General features: G+C 55.8%; 2 protein-coding genes across 6 annotated transcripts in view; one reads left to right on the top strand and one right to left on the bottom strand.

Annotated features, from left to right (window-relative positions):
- The window catches only part of RNF40 (ring finger protein 40), a 12,547-nt gene extending 3,914 nt beyond the window's left edge, over positions 1-8,633 (top strand). For 2 of the 5 annotated variants that reach the window (XM_007452712.1, XM_007452713.1), the window contains exons 9-20: positions 456-575; positions 673-852; positions 1,059-1,194; positions 2,045-2,166; positions 2,253-2,680; positions 2,766-2,883; positions 3,006-3,155; positions 3,334-3,546; positions 3,627-3,752; positions 4,987-5,127; positions 5,219-5,320; positions 7,271-8,633. In XM_007452712.1, coding sequence (XP_007452774.1) covers positions 456-575; positions 673-852; positions 1,059-1,194; positions 2,045-2,166; positions 2,253-2,680; positions 2,766-2,883; positions 3,006-3,155; positions 3,334-3,546; positions 3,627-3,752; positions 4,987-5,127; positions 5,219-5,320; positions 7,271-7,447 — 2,013 coding nt within the window. In that variant the 3' untranslated portion in view covers positions 7,448-8,633. The remainder of the gene's footprint in view (positions 1-455; positions 576-672; positions 853-1,058; positions 1,195-2,044; positions 2,167-2,252; positions 2,681-2,765; positions 2,884-3,005; positions 3,156-3,333; positions 3,547-3,626; positions 3,753-4,986; positions 5,128-5,218; positions 5,321-7,270) is intronic. The other 3 variants (XM_007452714.1, XM_007452711.1, XM_007452715.1) reach the window with 3 other exon arrangements.
- Positions 8,634-15,218: 6,585 nt separating this feature from the next.
- Positions 15,219-17,706, bottom strand: part of ZNF629 (zinc finger protein 629) — a 5,444-nt gene continuing 2,956 nt past the window's right edge. The window contains exon 4 of the mRNA XM_007452831.1: positions 15,219-17,699. Within this exon, the coding sequence (XP_007452893.1) occupies positions 15,219-17,699 (2,481 nt within the window). The remainder of the gene's footprint in view (positions 17,700-17,706) is intronic.

Genomic DNA, 17,706 nt, shown 5'->3' with positions numbered 1-17,706 from the left:
CCGCAAAAAAAAAAAAAAAAAAGTATCACTTAGAAGAGAGATGTTGGGGTATGTTGGAGTCAACTGGCATTCTCAGTTGTGTAGCTGAGAAAGGGCCTTGCTGCCGCTGTCTCATTCCTTGTCCTGATTTTGCTCTCTCAATTCTTGGTCGTTGCACACTTTTTTGGTGCTACAGGGTCACTGCACCCTGTCTCCCCTTGCTCAGCTTGCTCTTCAGGTCTTCCAGGAAGGCTTCCCTAACCCCCTGCCAGTTACAAGCCTTGCTTCCCAGCACTGAGTTTTCTCCTACTTGCCTGGGAGCCCTTAGGAAAGTGCCTGGGTCTGGCTTGTCCCTGGGCCTTCAGAGTACATCACTGCTCTGCAGAGGGGAGCTTGGGTAGGGCATATGGTGGGGCTATGAGGGAAGCATGCGTCCTGGCCTGGCCCTGCCTCCCACTGCCCTTCCTACTCCTCAGTTTGAGATGCTGAATGCGGAGTTGGAGGAAAACCAGGAATTGGCCAATAGCCGCATGGCAGAGCTGGAGAAGCTGCAGGCGGAACTTCAGGGGGCTGTGCGGACCAATGAGCGCCTCAAGGTGAGCTGTGTTTGGGGCTGGGAGGGCCTGAGCCTACATGGTAGGAGCTGAGCTCTGAAACCTCTTGCTGATTGCCTTTGGACATCCCTGCCCCTAGGTAGCCCTGCGGAGCCTTCCTGAGGAGGTGGTACGGGAGACAGGGGAGTACCGAATGCTGCAGGCGCAGTTCTCACTGCTCTACAATGAGTCTCTGCAAGTGAAGACCCAGCTGGACGAGGCCCGTGGGCTGCTGCTGGCCACCAAGAATTCCCACCTGAGGCACATTGAGCACATGGAGGTATGCCCTTGGAACAGGGGCCGGGGACATGGGTAAAGGCCAGACCCTTAGGGTCAGATTGTTCCTGGGTCAAGGGTGTCAGAGGCTCTGTGTGCCTGCCAGAGGTCCCTTGGGAGTAAATTCTTCCTGAGCTGCTGAGGCCTGAGGTAGGGGGGGCTTGCCGGGAGCTAAGGAGTTGGGTGGGTCCTTAATGCCTCAACCCACAGAGTGATGAGCTGGGGCTGCAGAAGAAGCTGCGCACAGAGGTTATCCAGCTGGAGGATACGCTGGCCCAGGTACGCAAGGAGTACGAGATGCTGCGCATCGAGTTTGAACAGAACCTGGCGGCCAACGAGCAGGCGGGTATGTGGTGAGGACAGGGTTGAGGTGGGGCCTTATCTGGGAATGCTGGGCCCTGGTGTGGCCAGATGCTTATCCAGATGTAAGAGGTTAAGTCCTTTCTTCTCCCAGAGGCTCATCTCTCTGTGGAAAATGGGGACCACACCACCTGACTCAAAGGCACAGTGAGGCTTACAGCCAGATGAGGTGGCTCATGGAGCAGACTCAGCCAGAACGGGAGCTGTCACCCTCATCCATACTTCTCTGGCCTTTATGGTGCCTCTTTGAGATACTAATTCATTTTTCACAGATTTATTGAACACTTTCTATGACCCAGGCTTAGTTCTAGGCTTTGGGATGATACCAGTGAACAAAACACAACGGATCCCTGTTGTGGAGCAGTGTTATAGTGACGAAGACAGGCAACAGAGGAGGAAAAAATTGAACGTGTATATTAGGTTGTGACAAATATATCAAGAAAAATAAAGCAGGGAGAGAAGATAGGAAGTATTATGAGAAATGCCAGGGAAATGTAACTAAGAAGATGATATTTGTTTAAAAAGCTAAAAGGAGTGGACTAACTTACTTTTGTGAATTTACAGTTAGTTATGTGTTCCTTTGAAAGGAAATTTGGAAATATTTTAAAAATCTGCATTAGCAGAAATAACACACATAGGCAGTGTCAAGTTATGTTTAGGTGAATTCTCTTCATTTACTTGATGAGATCACACTCTCTACATAAGGCTTCAGTTGTTATCTCCTTTGTAATGAGAGTGACGGCTCTGGCCCTGCCTCTTCCCCCACTGGGGTTGGGCCCCTAACCCAGGGACCAACCCAGCCTTCATCCCAGCCTTGGTTTCCTGTACTCTTCCAGGGCCCATCAACCGGGAGATGCGGCACCTGATCAGCAGCCTCCAAAACCACAACCACCAGCTAAAGGGGGACGCTCAGCGATACAAGCGGAAGCTGCGGGAAGTGCAGGCTGAGATTGCCAAGGTGAGGAGGGGGCTGCCTGGGGAAAGCTGCGGCTAGACCCCAGTGAGCACGTCTCACCTCAGCCCTGTTCTCTCTGTGCTTTGCAGCTCCGGGCCCAGGCCAGTGGCTCTACCCACTCCATCCCCACCCTGGGCCACCCGGAGGACTCTGGCCTGAGTGCTCCAGCCCCAGGGAAAGAAGAGGGTGGGCCAGGCCCTGTTGGTGCCCCTGACGCCAGAAAGGAGATGGCTTCAATGCCTGGCGCTGCCATTACTACCTCCTTGGTGAAGAAGGAAGACCTGGTCCCTTCTGAGGAAGAGGCCCAGGCCCTGACCCCCGGGGCCCAGGGCCCCTCGTCTCGGGGCCGAGAACCTGAGGCTAAACCCAAGCGGGAGCTTCGGGAGCGGGAAGGGCCTGGGCTGGGACCCCCATCTGTAGCCTCAGCTCTCTCAAGGACTGATCGGGAGAAGGTCAAGGTGGAGGAGGCCAAGAGGAAGGAGTCAGAGCTCCTCAAAGGTCTCCGAGCAGAGCTCAAGTGAGGCCCTGTTCTTTCTCCTTCCCACCCCTGCCAAGTGGCCTCCAACCCTACTCACCAAGCCTTCCTCCTGTGCCTCCCCCAGGAAGGCCCAGGAAAGTCAGAAGGAGATGAAACTGCTGCTGGACATGTATAAGTCTGCACCCAAGGAGCAGCGGGATAAGGTGCAGCTCATGGCAGCAGAACGCAAGGCCAAGGCTGAGGTGAGGGCAGGTAGGGCCTATGCGGTGTGCAAAGAGGCTGCCCCAGGGCGTTGTAACCAGAGCAGAGCCCTAGGTCAGCAGGAAGCAGTGACAAGAGAGCTCCCTCCTTCTGGTGGTTATAGGTTGATGAGCTACGGAGCCGCATCCGGGAATTAGAGGAGAGGGATCGGAGGGAGAGCAAGAAGATCGCGGATGAGGATGCCCTGCGGCGCATTCGTCAGGCAGAGGAGCAGATAGAACACCTGCAACGCAAGTTGGGTGCCACCAAGCAGGTGCGACCCCGTTCTGGTCCCCTTGCTTCTGAATGTTGGAATTCCCTAAACCTCCTGTTATAGCACATGGCCTGGGTCCATTCTGTGGTGGTTTGCTCAGCCATGTTTTCCTGTGGTTTCCCCACTGTTGTCTTGTCCATCTACTACATTCCATCTTGTCCCTGCCCACTTGCTGCAGGAGGAGGAGGCTCTGCTCTCAGAGATGGATGTGACAGGCCAGGCTTTTGAGGACATGCAGGAGCAGAATGGGCGGCTGCTACAGCAGTTGCGGGAAAAGGACGATGCCAACTTTAAGCTGATGTCAGAGCGGATCAAGGCCAACCAGATTCATAAGCTGCTGCGGGAGGAGAAGGATGAGCTGGGCGAGCAGGTTCTTGGCCTCAAGTCCCAGGTATGGCTGCCCTGGGCTTGTTAGAGTGGAGCTGGAGAGGCAGGGGCTCCCCAGCACTGAGTCTCCACCCCTGTCCACAGGTGGATGCCCAGCTGCTGACCGTGCAGAAGCTGGAGGAAAAAGAGCGGGCCTTGCAGGGCAGCCTCGGGGGTGTGGAGAAGGAGCTGACACTGCGCAGCCAGGCCCTGGAGCTCAACAAGAGGAAGGTGAGGCCAGACCTGTGTGAGGGGACAGCAACCTGGGATGCTGGCTCACAGCCTCACTTTGTGACTCTGCCTAGAGAACGTGAAGCAGATGACCTGGGCCAAAGTCTGGCTCTGCTTCATCTCACAGCCCAGCTCATGTCTCAGACACTTACTGTGTTCCAGACTGTGTGCTGGAGGACTTTGCATGCTTGGTCACATTTCAGTCTGAAAATAATCCTACAACAGTTTTTGTTGTTACCTTTCCTAAGTGAGAAGACTGAGGCTCAGGGAGGTAGCTGACTTGCTCAAGAAAGAGTGGAACTGGAATTTGGGCCCGGGGTCTCCTTGGCTCCACAGCCCACGTCCTGACCACTGCATTGGTTAGCTGTGAAATGGGCATGGTGGTCTCTGTCATGTAGTTGTATTAAACCTAAGAAATGTTTAGCTTGTGGTAGTTGTTCTTCTGAGGGTAACAGAGTTAGGAATGATCTGTGGCGCCCTCTTGGTGACATCACTCCTCTAGCTTATGGTAAAGGCTTAAGATTAACATTGACTCTCATCTTTTTTCCCCTCCTGGACTTTTTTTCTTCTGCATTTGGCTCATTCATTTAAGCAGTATTAGTCATACCCTTGCTATATACCAGGACCTGCACTGAGTGCTGGGGAGATCGCGGGAACAAGACCATCCTGCTGGAAGTGGGAACTTCCAGTTTTGAGGGGCAGATAGCAAGCCAATAATCCCACAGACAAAATAACATTATTACAGATCATAGCATGTTTTTTTTTGGCTGGGGGGCATGCTGCACAGCTTGTGGGCCACGGCAGTGAAAGCCTGGAATCCTAACTACTAGGCCACCAGGGAACTCACAGTGTGTCTTATGAAGGAAATAGAGGCGGATGAAAGAAAAATAGGACAGCCTGTCTCAGGAGGTGACATTTGAGCTGAGGCCTCAGGGGGTTGCAGGAAAAAAATGTGTGTTGAGGGGAGCAGAAAGAGGAGCCCGGTGAAGCCTCAAAGACAGGAGAGAGCGTTATGCAGGTGAGGAACTGAAGGTGTTGGGAATGAGGTAGACCAGGAGGAGGTGAGGGTTCAGAGGTCAGGAGACAGAACCAGTTCCAGTGAAGATACTGGACTTATCCCAAGAGCAGGAATCACTGGATGGTTGACACAAGCATCTGTGGGCCATGGCTCCACATGCCTGACTCCCCAGGCTCAGGCAAACGGTGCCCCTCCTCCCCGCTCCACCCACCTCAGGCTGTGGAAGCAGCTCAGCTGGCCGAGGACCTGAAGGTACAGCTGGAGCACGTGCAGACACGGCTGCGAGAGATCCAGCCTTGTCTGGCAGAGAGCCGGGCTGCCCGTGAGAAAGAGAGCTTCAACCTCAAGAGGGCTCAGGTGTGTGGTGGGCAGGGAGTGGGGGCAGGTTGGGGGCAGGAGGTTCAGATTGAGGACCCTTGCACTCAGCCTAGCCCCTCTCCTGCCCCAGGAGGACATCTCACGGCTGCGGCGCAAGCTGGAGAAGCAGAGGAAGGTGGAGGTTTACGCAGATGCCGATGAAATCCTCCAGGAGGAGATCAAGGAGTACAAGGTGGGGCCTTAGGGCTGGGTTGTGCTCCAGGAATCTTAGGTGACCTAGGAATCTTAGATGGGGGGTTGGTGAGAGCTCTGGTGGGTAGTCTGGGGAACCCAGAAATAAGGTAGGATGGCAAAACCTGCGCAGAACCCAATGTGGAGAATCAGATAACTATCAAGTATGGTTACACATACTATGTGCCAGGCAGAGTGCCTGGCTAGGTATGAGAGGGCTAGGCACTAGACGTGGTCTCAGATCTCTTGAAACTGACAGTCTGTTGGAGGAGGCAGCCAAGTAATTCTCCCATCTGAGTGATGAGCAATGTGATGGCAGAGGCCAGAGGGGCTGTGGCAAATCAGGGGAGCCCCTTAACAGCCCTGGTGGTCAGCAGGCTTCCTGGAAGGAATATCATCCAAAGAAAAACTGAAGAGTGAGTCAGGGTTGGCCGTGATGAATGGGGATGAAAGGGTTCCAGCAAAGGGAAAGGCAGAGGTGGAGGCCCTTAGTTGAGAGAGGCGTGCTGGAGGATAGAGCTGGACAGTCGTAGTTGGAGGACAGAACATGGGTTTTGTGGTGAGTGACAAGCTTGGTGGGGTTTGGGCAGTGTTAGATCCTGAAGGGTTTGTAAACCAGGTTGAGCTGCTTGGCATATCCTGTAGTCAGTGTGCAGAGAGCGATGTCTCAAGGATGTTGAGGATGAGGTGCCTGTGGGACTTCTTGGGAGGCTGTCTGGGAAGGCACTCAAAGCAAAAGGGCTGGTCTGGAAGACAGGAGTTTGTGGGGGATTGTCAGCAGAGGCAAAGGTAGAAGCCACATAAAACTGTCGTCACCCAGGGAGGGTCTGTGGCATGACACGGAACAGGGGTCACTCCCCCTGAGGAGCCTTGAAACTTAAATGATGGACAGGGGAAGAGGAGCCTGTAGCTTAGGAGGAAGGAGAGCGATCTAGTGGGAATTGATTGGGGAAGAGTTTCAAGGAGGCAGGGGTGAGCTCAGAACTGCCAAGAAGGCAAATGAAGCAAGTGTTGAGAGATGCCTCTTGGATTTGGCAGTCTTGGTGGGAGTTCTTGGGCAGAGGTGGAGGTGGAGGTCAGATCACCTGGTCTCACGTACTGGAGTGAGGAAAGGGTGGAGAGTGAGTCAGTAAATAGACAACCTCTTGAAGCAGTTTGGCCTTGAAGGGCAGAGGCAGCTCGAGGCAGCTCGAGGCAGCCGTGAGGGAGCGGGGAAGGGTTTTTGGAGAAACAACAGACTGCAGCCTGTCAAATGCTGATGGGTAGGGTTCTGAGAGCTAGGGAAGAGGTGATGGTTGTGGGGAGTTGCTGAGGTGGCGGGCAGGGCAGAGGATGAATGTTGGGAATGCTGAGTTGTGGGAATTTCCTGTCTGGAGTTGGAAGTGAGACCTGGTGGCAGGTGGGAAGTTCCAAGATAGGAGAGGAGATTTGTAAAACCTCCTTAGAGAGAAATGAATCCCAGGACCCACAGCAGGATTTCTGGGCAGCACCAGGGATGGGCCCAGTTGAGGGTTGAGAACAGCAGATTTCTAGTGGCACTGCCATGCCCAGCTGTGACTTACCAGATGCAGGTGGAGAGAAGGTAGACAGTCGGCTTAAGCCAGGATTGGGGTTTTGCCAGAGAAGGCCAGAGGGGCAAGAGATGAGGCCCCAGGGCAGAGGAGCTCAGGTTGGAGCCTGTGGGTCATTGACCTTTAGAGGGGACATGTGACCACTGGCCATCACCACCCAGATTAGAGTCTAGACTGTGCTACTTTCTAATTTTGAAACCTGGGCTTTTGAGCCTCAGTTTCCTCATCTGGAGGGTGCTTATCCCTACCTCCTAGGGCTATGGTGAGAGTTAGGTGCAGTCTGCTCTGTGGTGGCCTTAGTCTGGACCACCTCTTGCTATCAGCATGGGATCGGGGCCCTGTCAGGATTGTTCCTGAGCTGATGCCTTTGCCCTGCCCAGGCGCGGTTGACCTGCCCCTGCTGTAACACCCGCAAGAAGGATGCAGTCCTCACCAAGTGCTTCCACGTTTTCTGCTTCGAGTGCGTACGGGGCCGCTATGAGGCCCGCCAGAGGAAGTGCCCCAAGTGCAACGCAGCCTTTGGTGCCCATGACTTCCACCGTGTCTACATCAGCTGAACCCGTAACTCAGGGGACTTTGGAACACCCATGGACCCTGGGGGCTGTGCCTCCAGTCCCTCCCCACCCCACACCCAGCGGCCCCCACCCTCCATTCCGGACCCTGTGGGCCTAGCCCCTCCCCATGTAGTTGGTTTTGGGGGCCCCAGTGCATGCTAGTGGGAGTGGGATTAACCAAGCTCAGTTTAACCTTTTCCCCAAGGTCAGAACTACAGCCTAGGGGGCACTTACCCTGCACAAAAGGTCTGCTGTGAGAGGCCTGAGGGGCCCAGAGCACTCAACAGAACTTCCTGGAACCTGGCCCTAAACCTTCTCTAACTGACTCCACGGGCCCATCCCAGCCCTAAAGGGGAAATTCCCCAGGCTGTGACTTCCCACACAAGTGGAAGTTCACTACCTGCTTACACACCCACAAGTAAGGACCAGGGGTGGGTCAGATCCCCAGCTCCTTACTCTGAGATTGGGCTCTGGGGCCCAGGGAGTTTCTTTACCCTCTGCTCCCCAGACCTGGGCAGACCTTCCCTCCTGTGGAGTTCCTTGGGCTCTTTGGTCTGGTCTTATACTAAGAGCACCTCGTTGGTGGGGCACTGTCTTCTGGGAAGTTCTAAGGTTGCTGCAGTCACCTTGCACTCATCTTGGGAGTGCTGAACTAAGATCATCAGTTTCTGTCTATTCTAATCAGACCCCTCCCAATCTCTACTTCGCTCCCAGGCCCCACTTACACCCCTGATGCTTCCCAGGGCTCTGCTGGGTCCCCAGTCCTGACCCTGCTTTCATCCTGGTGGCCTCAACTTTAGTGGAGGCAGAACTTCCAGGGGGAAAAAGGGACAGACTAGCGTGCTGGGCCGACTTCCAATCATTCCAGGTAGAAGAGCATCTAACACCCTGTGACTGAGCCTATACCTACAATGCTTCCTGTGCTGCCTGCCCAAGCAAACTCTACGGGCTGTGAAGGCAGTATGCAGGGGCCTGGAAGGTGGAGCTGCTGAGAGGTGCAAGGCTCCACTCGGACCCACAGCCCCTGCTCTAGAGATGTCTTGTATAGGCTGTTAATTGTTTTGAATAAACGTCCAACCCTTAGCCTATAGTCCAGGTAGCCAGGTTTCCTGCCCTAAATGTGGTTCCGGATTTTGGCTGTTACACTTGTTCCCAGCGCTGCCCTGGCTGGCGTGTGAACCTGGAGGGCCTGCACAGATGAGACCCCACTCCCAACACCTGGTTAGACTGGGCTTGTGGGAGGGGCGCGTCTGCAGGGAGAAAGCGTCAAGGTCAGCACTCTGTCGCCAGCCGGCCCCACCTGTTCCCATGGGGAGGGGCTGACACACCCTGGATCTCCGCATTTCTGCCGGCCCGGTCCGTGCGGGCTCGCCACAGCCAGCGCAGTCATTGGCGGCAGGGATGCTGGGAACCCGGAAGTGCATCCTGGGAAATGTAGTTCCGCATTGGCACTTCTAGGCAAGATCCTCGGAGGGGAGAGCCGGGTCCCCGCTTGTGCTGGCTAGAGGCGGGCCTGGACCCAGTCTGTGCGCCGTTTTTCCCCAATGGCTTCCCCCGCGGACGGACAAACAGGAGTCTTCAGCGGGTGACATTTCATTGCGACCTGCACTGGCCACTGGCCTTGTTCTCGGGAACCGTGTGTCCAGCGGCACCTGTGGGTTCAGTGTGCTGTCGGGTCCGCTGCCGGAGCCTTCACCGAGGCTGCACTGGGGCTCGCGCTCGGGCCGGTGTTGACCGGGCTTGGTGCCGGAGCTGGAGCCATGGCCACGGGAGCGGCTGCCGACTCGTCAGCAGTCATGCCCTTGCGCGACGCTGCGGCTTTATCAGAGGTCTCACCTTCGCTGGGGCTCGCGGCCTTGTCCGCCTTCGGGCTCCACATGGTGCCCAAGGTTTCGGCGGGGCCGCAGCGGTTGGACCAGGTCGGACCGGAGACGGAGACGCGGGCTACAGTGACTTCCGGCTCAGGGTTGGCGGCAGTGGGCGCGCTCGCCGAGGCGCGAGCCGTGGCGGGGGATGGCATCGGGCCGTCGAGGAGGTGTCCGTGGCTCCCGGCAGTGGTGGCCAGAGTGGGAAAAAACGCAGCACATTGCATCATAGAGATGCTGTCTGGCTCTGAGAGGAGCGCTGCGCCCTGGAGCGGGCCGGGGTCCGCCAATCTTCTGTGAGCACTACCCTCTTTCCCAGGAGTCACCTCCACGTGAGCTCCTTAACAAATGCAAATGACTGCGACACCTCCCCAAATCTCTCTCCTGGGCTAGTCTCCATATCCAGTAGGGCTAAAATCTCGGAGTCCTCGTGCTTAATAAAGTATGCCCAAATCACTTTCTCAAGCTCCAGACCAAGGGAATGGGATAAAAATCCCAGAATTTGTGGGAGGAGCAAGCACTGATGCTGTAGGAAGAACAGAGTAAATTCATCGTAAACGTTGGTTTGCAATGAGCCTGCCCAGTGCTGGGAGGATCTGCCTTAGGGGCTGGTCAGCCCCTTCCACTCAGGATGTTTGATCCCTTACAATTCGCAGTAACCTCAGTGGCTGTGTGATACCCTGGGCCCTTGGGATGGGCAGGCCAAAGCTCCTCCTGAACCAATCTTGACCTTGGCTGGCCTCGGAGGGTAAGCAGATGTTGGCCTCAGTGGCAAAGTTACATGTTTTAGCCAGAATTAAGGCTGCTGTCTGTGATTGGCCACAGGGTCCAGGGGAGCATTTGAGATTAACCACTCTCTTTAAAACTTCCCTTGGGCCCTGTGGTGCTACACTCTCCTGCTTTTCCTCATACTTACTGCCTTTTCATGGTCATCCTCCTCTACCTATAAGCTAGACCCTCTCCTTTCTACTCTACTCTCTCCCTGGGTGTGTTTATCCAGGACCATGGCTACAGCTAGGCTGCTAAGGCCCAACTCCTCCAACCCAGTTCTTTCCTGAGCTCCAGACCTGGTAAATCACCATCATTCGTGGCCAGGGTTGGGTGAGGGGGATAAGATCACATCACTCTCCTTAACCCCCTCTCCCCCAATGGTGCCCTTATTCCAAAGTTACTCAAACAGGATGCTCTACACTCCAGGCTCTGCTCTCTCCCTTTTCTCAATTTCTACTCCACTATGCTCTAAGCCTACACCTAACTGTTATGCACCCTCTATCCCCCACCACACCCCTGGCCCCTACACTTACTATTTCCTGTTCCTGCAGCCCTCAACCTTCAGGTCACTTCCTCTGCCAGTTTCCTGACCCTCTGCTGTGGCAGGTACCACGTCTGGATACACAGCCCCTTCTGCTAAGTATGAACCAATGTGCTCCAGTGTCTGTTCTTCCCCTGTAGTCCTCTCACTTTGCTGAGGATCCTCCTGTGCTGAGGTACCTCAGTGTCCCCAGGGAATATAGAATAGCCTTCATTACTCGCTTCTACATGAAACGCAATTCCCTCCTCTCTTTTCCCCTTCCCCACCGTCCCCCACCCCTTGCTTTCCAGATGGAAAAGGGGAAGGAGAGACAATTGAGTCTGCCTTGGGAGTCTGGGTCAGAGAAGCACAGGGAAGGTGGGGAGACAGCTTCCTGGCTGGGGCAGGGGCCCCTGGCAGAGTGGGGCAGAGGCAGGCAATGGGTTAGAGCAAGTATTGACCTCAAGCAGCCACTCAGGGGCCATGGCCAGGTCTAGGTTCAGGAGATAGCGCTGAGGCAAGCCTGCAAGGCGGATTCAGCGGAGCAACCCCTGCCTGGCCCAGACAGTGTGGAGCCCAGGCCAGGCCCAGGCAGGCCCAGCGGTGGGGGAGGAGAGGCTTGGTTGGGTGAGAGCTTGCTCCTGGCCATTCTGGTTTCCCTCAGCACCTTGCATCTTAGGCAAATGGCTGCCTCCTGTTAGCCTCAGCCTCTCCACACGTTGGGGGCTCACGGGCTACATCCTGAGAGTGAGATGACGAGCCAGGTCACCACCCACCTCTCCTCGGGGGCTAGGAGGCTCTGGTCCAGAGGAAGAGCTGGGCCAGGTCCAGGACCCAGGCGAACCAGGGGAGGTGGCTGCCGGCTTCTGGAACTAGAATCTTAGGCACTTTGCCTTGTGGCCATCTGGGGAGGGTGCAGGTGTTGGGGCCCAAGAGGCCTCCCTGGGGCAGCACAGCTGGACCCGAGCCAGCGAGTGCCAGAGTCACCAGGCTGCCACCCAGAAGTCGGCATGTCGTGCTGCTTGGCTCTGCCACCTTCTCAACACATTTCTGCCCCTGTCTCCCAAGGGGGCAGATTTTAAAACTCCATAAACCCTCAGGCTCCCACAGGCAAGCTCTGGATGGGGAATTTAGGCCTCTGGGAAGAGGGTTGCAAGGGCGGCCTGGGGCTGAGCTGAGCTTTTGAGGTTACACATGGAAGCTGCCCTGGGAGAGGACGGGCTCTCTCAGCTTGCTCTAGGCTTGAAAGAGAAGACAGAAACCACCTGGGAAATCTTATTCCCTTTATTCTCTTCAACTATTCAACATGACCACCAGTGACACAACACTGTTATCGACACACAACACTCACAAGTGGGGCCTCTCTTCACTCCAGGGTGGACAACTCAGGTGAGTGGGGCTTCCCTCACGGGGGCAAAGGAGTCGGGGCTGCTCACCTGAGGGGCGGGTGCCATGGAACCCACCTCTTGGTTGTGATGGTTTCGAGTTGCCCCACCATTCAGGATTCATGCCCATGCTCCCTTCTGACCTCCATACCCATAGCAGTTTCAAGTTTCAGCCTAAGCTCAGATCAGTTTCTATTCTCCCCTCTGCTTTCACCAATGACGCTGTGACCCTGTGTCGCACTCCTCCACGAGGGCACTTCTTAAGAGTCAGGCTTGCGTGGAGTTGAACGAGAGGGTTTGGCTACGCTCTGCCTTCCAGACCCAGTTCTGGTGGGAAAGTGCCACGATCCCTGGGCCTTGGCCTGAGCTGGTCAGAGGGACTCTGGACACTGCCACCTCCCCCAGCCTGTTCCCTGTTTAGTTCCTTCCAAGATGTAGCTTGCTCTGGGAGGAAAGTACCCAGCTAAAAGAGTTTGGGGAGGTGGGCAACAGAGAACAGGTGACGCCCCAAAGGTCTCTGACTCTGCCCCCTTTCTTGCTATGAAACCCCAGACCCCAACTAATCGTGTCCACATCATCCATTCAGTACCGGAGCCAAGACCTCTGGCCCTCACCCTACAACATGCGAGCATCCTACTACGTATGCTACACCCTAGTCCTCAGTTGGCCTTCAGTCGGCCTTTGACCACACTGACCATCTTCCCCTGGACTGACCCTGGAGCCCCAGGGGCTCTCCAGGACCCTTCTGGAGACAGATTCCTCAGACCTGTTTCTGAGAGGATCTGCTTCTAGCTTTACAAGGGGTTTGTCTCTACAACTGAAGTTTCTTTCTGCTGCCATCTTACAGGGGAAAAAACCTGCTTGGAGAATCGTCTCCTCTTCCTCAGTCTCAGAGGGACACCCCCTTGGTCCTTGCTGTCAGCAGAGCCTTCTCCGCTCTTGGTGGTGCTCTCTGACCTGGCACCGGGGTGGGGCGGGGCTTTATGCAGATGTTAACAAGGGTCTCCCCGTAGTCATCCAAGGCCTGCCTTTCCCTTCTCCCCAGCAGGCCTCGCTTCTTCCTCCTACAGCGTTCTAGGACTTCGATCTTTGAATTTGAGGGTCATCCCTTTGGGAACAGGATAGACGAAGGGTGAAGGACTTTCACCTTTTGAACTTTTAGGTAGTGGAATCAGAGGTCTCTTCCACAGGTTTGTAGGAAGCTGGGTCACCCTCTCCAGGGATGTGACTCCTCACCTGGCATCTCAGTCCTCTTACTTCAGGACCACAGTGCGTTACAGGGGCCAGCGTGGGGTCAGTGGGCACTTCCATTGAACCCAGCACTGGACGGAGTCCTCTCCTTCTTTAGGGTCTCTAGGGTTAGGGGATGGGGTTCTTGTTACAGATGTTTCAAGAGTTTTCTCTCTCCAACCATTTTAGAAGAAAACAGTCTGTTTCCCCTGCCACACACTCCCAGTCATGTGAGCGGGTTTGGCTGGGTTAATGAAAGTATGTCACTGTGTGTGGTGTGTGAGGACTGGAGACAAGCCTGGCCAGGGAGTGTGTTTCTCATCCTTCCATTTCCCTCTGAAGGTTTCTGGCTAAGGAGGAAAGGAGCCAAGTGGGTGGAATCTGTCCCTTTGCAAGCCCACAGTCGGGCTGGGTTGTTAACAACCTCAGAGGGCTCCAGGTACCAGGGTGAGGTGGTCAGGTGGTCAGGTCTCCATATACTCTTCAGGGACCCACGGTCCAGTCTGTGGGGTGTTTGGACACCCATCACAGTGTGCAGGCTGGCTTGTCTTGCTAGCAGCCTTGCTAACAGCTCAGATGAAAGAGTGAGGTTTAAAATCAGGTTGCTGGCTAATCAAAGCTCTCTATTCTGTCAACTTGCTGTCCCTCGTTGCCACAGAGAGCCCACACATAGCTCTCTTGACTTGGAGAAGTCTGGGGAGGATTTAACCACACACAGGCCTTGAGTCTCTGAAGGGCTTTATTCTTTGGAGGTCGACTAGCAGCGGTTCTCCCTCTCTGACTGAGGACAGAATTTGAGGAAATGGGCTGCCACTGCAGCAGGACTGGTGGCAGTTAGATTTCAGGAGAAGCCTCCTGACAGTGAGACCTGAGAACGTGGCAGGAGGGACCCTCCATCCCTGGAGGCCTCTGAGAGTAGACGTCCCCAGCTGGGCTGGGGAGAGGGGAGTCCTGCCTGCTTTGGGGGTGGGGGGAACCCTCATGGCCTGAGCTGGGATCTGCTTGTACTTGTAGTTTAACAAGCTCCTGGAGACAGGGAAGACTGGGCAGCCTGGAGTTTGCTGGGTTCCATCGGAACAGTTTCTCCACCTTGGTCTGCTTTCCTCAAAGCACTATAACCAACCCCCTACTCTTCCTGATTTTTGTGGTCTCCTTATACTGAAAGCTTTTATGCACCCCAAACTTCAGCCTTTAAAAAGGCTGGATATTTTTTTCCTTCCCCATTTTTGGGTTCTTTCTGATCAGGAATTCCATGGGCCTCTTCCTTTCACACACACAATCATCTAAGACTGCCCTCGTATCCCAAGGAACCCCCAGTGTCCTGAGCTACACCTTCTCTTCCTAGTTCCTGGGTCATTTCTCCTCTGTGGATCTGAGGGCTCCTCATCACTTATTTTTCTCCTGTTTTCTTCCTTTTCTGGTTCCACCCCATTCCCGCGCTCCTCCCCAGACGAGCAGTTTCCTCAGTGTAATTGTCCACGGCTCTGGGAGAGAGGTTCCCTCCCATACTCCAAGGGGAGAGAATGCAAGTTCATGGGCGGAGCAAGTTCATGGGAGGTTCGTCTACACCTTCTAAGGGTCACTCCTCCCAAGTCAACGCCATTGTCATATTCCCTGCACTTCCCTGACCCTATAGTTTCACAAGGATTTCAATACAGTTTTATAGGGTTGTCTAGAGACATACTGGGACCTCTTCCTACAATTAATAGGGCTTTTATCCACTATGGTTTATAGGGTTTTTCTGCTACAGACTTAAAGGGCTTTTTTTTCCTACATATTTATAGGGTTTCTAACCCAACAGTTTTTCTCTACTGCCTTATAAGTGGTTCCCACCAATTTTAAAGGGTTTCTCATCACTGATGTAAAAGCACTATTTTTACCCACCATTCTTTATCCTCTGCCTCGCTACAATCTGATAGAGTTTTCCTCCTTTCCCCACATAATTTTTGGGGAGATCCAGTGTTCCTCTCAGGAGAGAGAGGCCCCTGGTCTCCAGACCCATTTCACAGGGTGACCCCTGGGTGGCAGCTCCTATGGAGGAGGAGGGCTGCGACTTCTGTGAAGCCGTCTCCACACTCGGGGCACAAATAGGGCTTTTCTTCCAAAAGCGTTTTGGGGCTTCCCCCTTCCCCGTGGCTGCTGCTCTCTGTGGGGATGGAGGCTTCCTCCTCACTTTCCTGGCTTGTGGACAGGGTGGCTGGCTCTGGGTGGGGGTCCTCAGGTTTGGGGGACTTTTCTTGGGTATGGGTCTCCTGGTGCCGGATGAGGGCTAGGCGATCGAGGAAGGAGGCCCCACAATCTGAGCAGCTGTAGGGTCTGGCCCCCAGCGGGCTCCTGAGGTGCTCCAGGAGGACCGAAGAGCTCTTCCCCAGCTCCGGACTCTTCTGGGGTCTCCCGCCGGCGTGGACTTTCTGGTGCAGCAGCAGCTCGGAGCTGAGGCCAAAGCTTTTTTTGCATTCGGGGCATTTAAAGGGCTTTCCACTTAGGAAGGGACTGGGCCCTGCCCCTTCCCCTAGGCCAATCCTATAATCAGGAAAGAGAAAGGGCTTTTCGTTGCCGTGGGTGAGCTGATGTTGAAGGAGCACAGCGCGATCCAAAAAGCTTTCTCCACAGTGGGAACAGATGTAGGACTTGGAGGACAGCAGACCCAGCCTTTGGCTGAAGCTCTCCTGCCCATCAGGCATTTTAAAGGGCTGTCCTGGGGGGTCAGCTCTGCCCTCCGTGGCACCTGGATAGGAATTTCCTCCAAAAGGGAGCCTGGGGGGTCGAAACTGAGGCGGCTTGGGGGCGGGGTGTGCAGGGAGGCCATCTGAATTTTTGTAGGGGTTTTCTCCAATATGGATCCTCTGATGCTGCATGAAAATGCCCTCGTCATTGAACCCCTTTCCGCAGACGAGACACTTGTGTGGTTTGGCTCCAGGGGGTGGGGTCAGCAGGGCAGGGTCCCCGAGCCCCAGGAGGCTGTCGCCCTGAGCTCTTCGGGCGGGCGTCTTGCCCCTTTCATGGATCACTCGATGCTGCTCCAGCTCGTGCGCCTCCAAGAAGGCCTTCCCGCAGTCGGAGCACACGAAGAGGTTCTCATCCATGTGGGTGCGCACGTGCGTAATGAGGTTCGAGCTCTGGCTGAAGCTCTTGCCGCACTCGGGGCACTTGTAGGGCTTCTCGCCCGTGTGCGTGCGCCGGTGCTGGATGAGGTGGGAGCTGCGGATGAAGCTCTTGCCGCAATCGGAGCACTTGTAGGGCTTCTCGCCGGTGTGGATGCGCTGGTGGCGGATGAGGGTGGAGCTCATGATGAAGCTCTTGCCGCAGTCGGCACAGATGTAGGGCCGCTCGCCGCGGTGGATGCGCTGGTGATTGATGAGGTTGGAGCTGACGCTGAAGCTCTTGCCGCACTCGGGGCACTTGTAGGGCCGCTCGCCCGTGTGTGTGCGCTGGTGCCGCAGCAGCGTGGCGCTCAGTGTGAAGGTCTTGCCGCACACAGGGCACTTGAACGGGTCCTCGCGCAGGTGAGTCCGCTGGTGCTTGATGAGGGTGGAGCTGTGGCCGAAGCTCTTGCCGCACTCCAGGCACTCGTAGGGCTTCTCTCCGGTGTGCGTGCGCTGGTGCTGGGTCAGCTCTGAGCTCTGGATGAAGCTCTTGCCGCACTCGGTGCAGCGGTAGGGCTTCTCGCCGGCGTGGATCTTCTGGTGCTTGAGGAGGTTGTGGTTCTGGCCGAAGCGCTTGCCGCACTCGGGGCACTTGTAGGGCTTCTCGCCCGTGTGGGTGGCCTGGTGCTGGATGAGGTCCGAGCTGCGGTAGAAAGCCCGCCGGCACTCGCCACACTTATACGGCTTCTCACCCGTGTGAGAGCGCTGGTGCTTGATGAGGTTGGTGCTCTGGGTGAAGGCCTTCTCGCACTCGGTGCACTTGTAGGGCTTCTCGCCCGTGTGCGTGCGCTGGTGCTGCACCAGGTTGGAGCTCCAGCTGAAGCACTTGCCGCAGTCGGGGCACTTGTAGGGCTTCTCGCCCGTGTGCGTGCGCTGGTGCTGCACCAGGTGTGAGCTCTGCGTGAAGCTCTTGCCGCACTCGGAGCAGGTGTTGGGCCGCTCGCCTGTGTGGATGCGCTGATGCCGCAGCAGCTTGGACCACTGGCTGAAGCTCTTGCCGCACTCGTTGCAGATGTAGGGCTTCTCGGCCCCGGAAGGGCGGCCTTGCACCAGCTCCCGCAGGCTGGGCTCATTGGCCGGGACCACCGGGGGGCTGTTCCAGGTGGTCAGAGTCCCCCACTGCCAACTGGCCTCACAGGCCTTGGTCCAGTCAGACGGGGTCGGGACTACCTCGGGGGTTGGGGGGTCCAGAGGGGTCTGGTGGTCTGAGGGGTTGGAGTGACCCAGCAGGGCCGGGGGGTCCTGGGGGACTGAGGGATCCTGGGAGGGTGTCTCCAGGGGCATCTCTGGTGGGTCCTTGAATTCTGGACTCTGAGTTGGATCTCCCAAGATGACCTCCTCCCCA

This window comes from Lipotes vexillifer, unplaced genomic scaffold (assembly GCF_000442215.2).
Source record: "Lipotes vexillifer unplaced genomic scaffold, Lipotes_vexillifer_v1.1 scaffold426, whole genome shotgun sequence".
NCBI classification, from domain to species: Eukaryota; Metazoa; Chordata; class Mammalia; order Artiodactyla; family Lipotidae; genus Lipotes; species Lipotes vexillifer.
The sequence above is the reverse complement of the archived record's forward strand: the minus strand, read 5'-3'. Positions and strand labels throughout refer to the sequence as shown.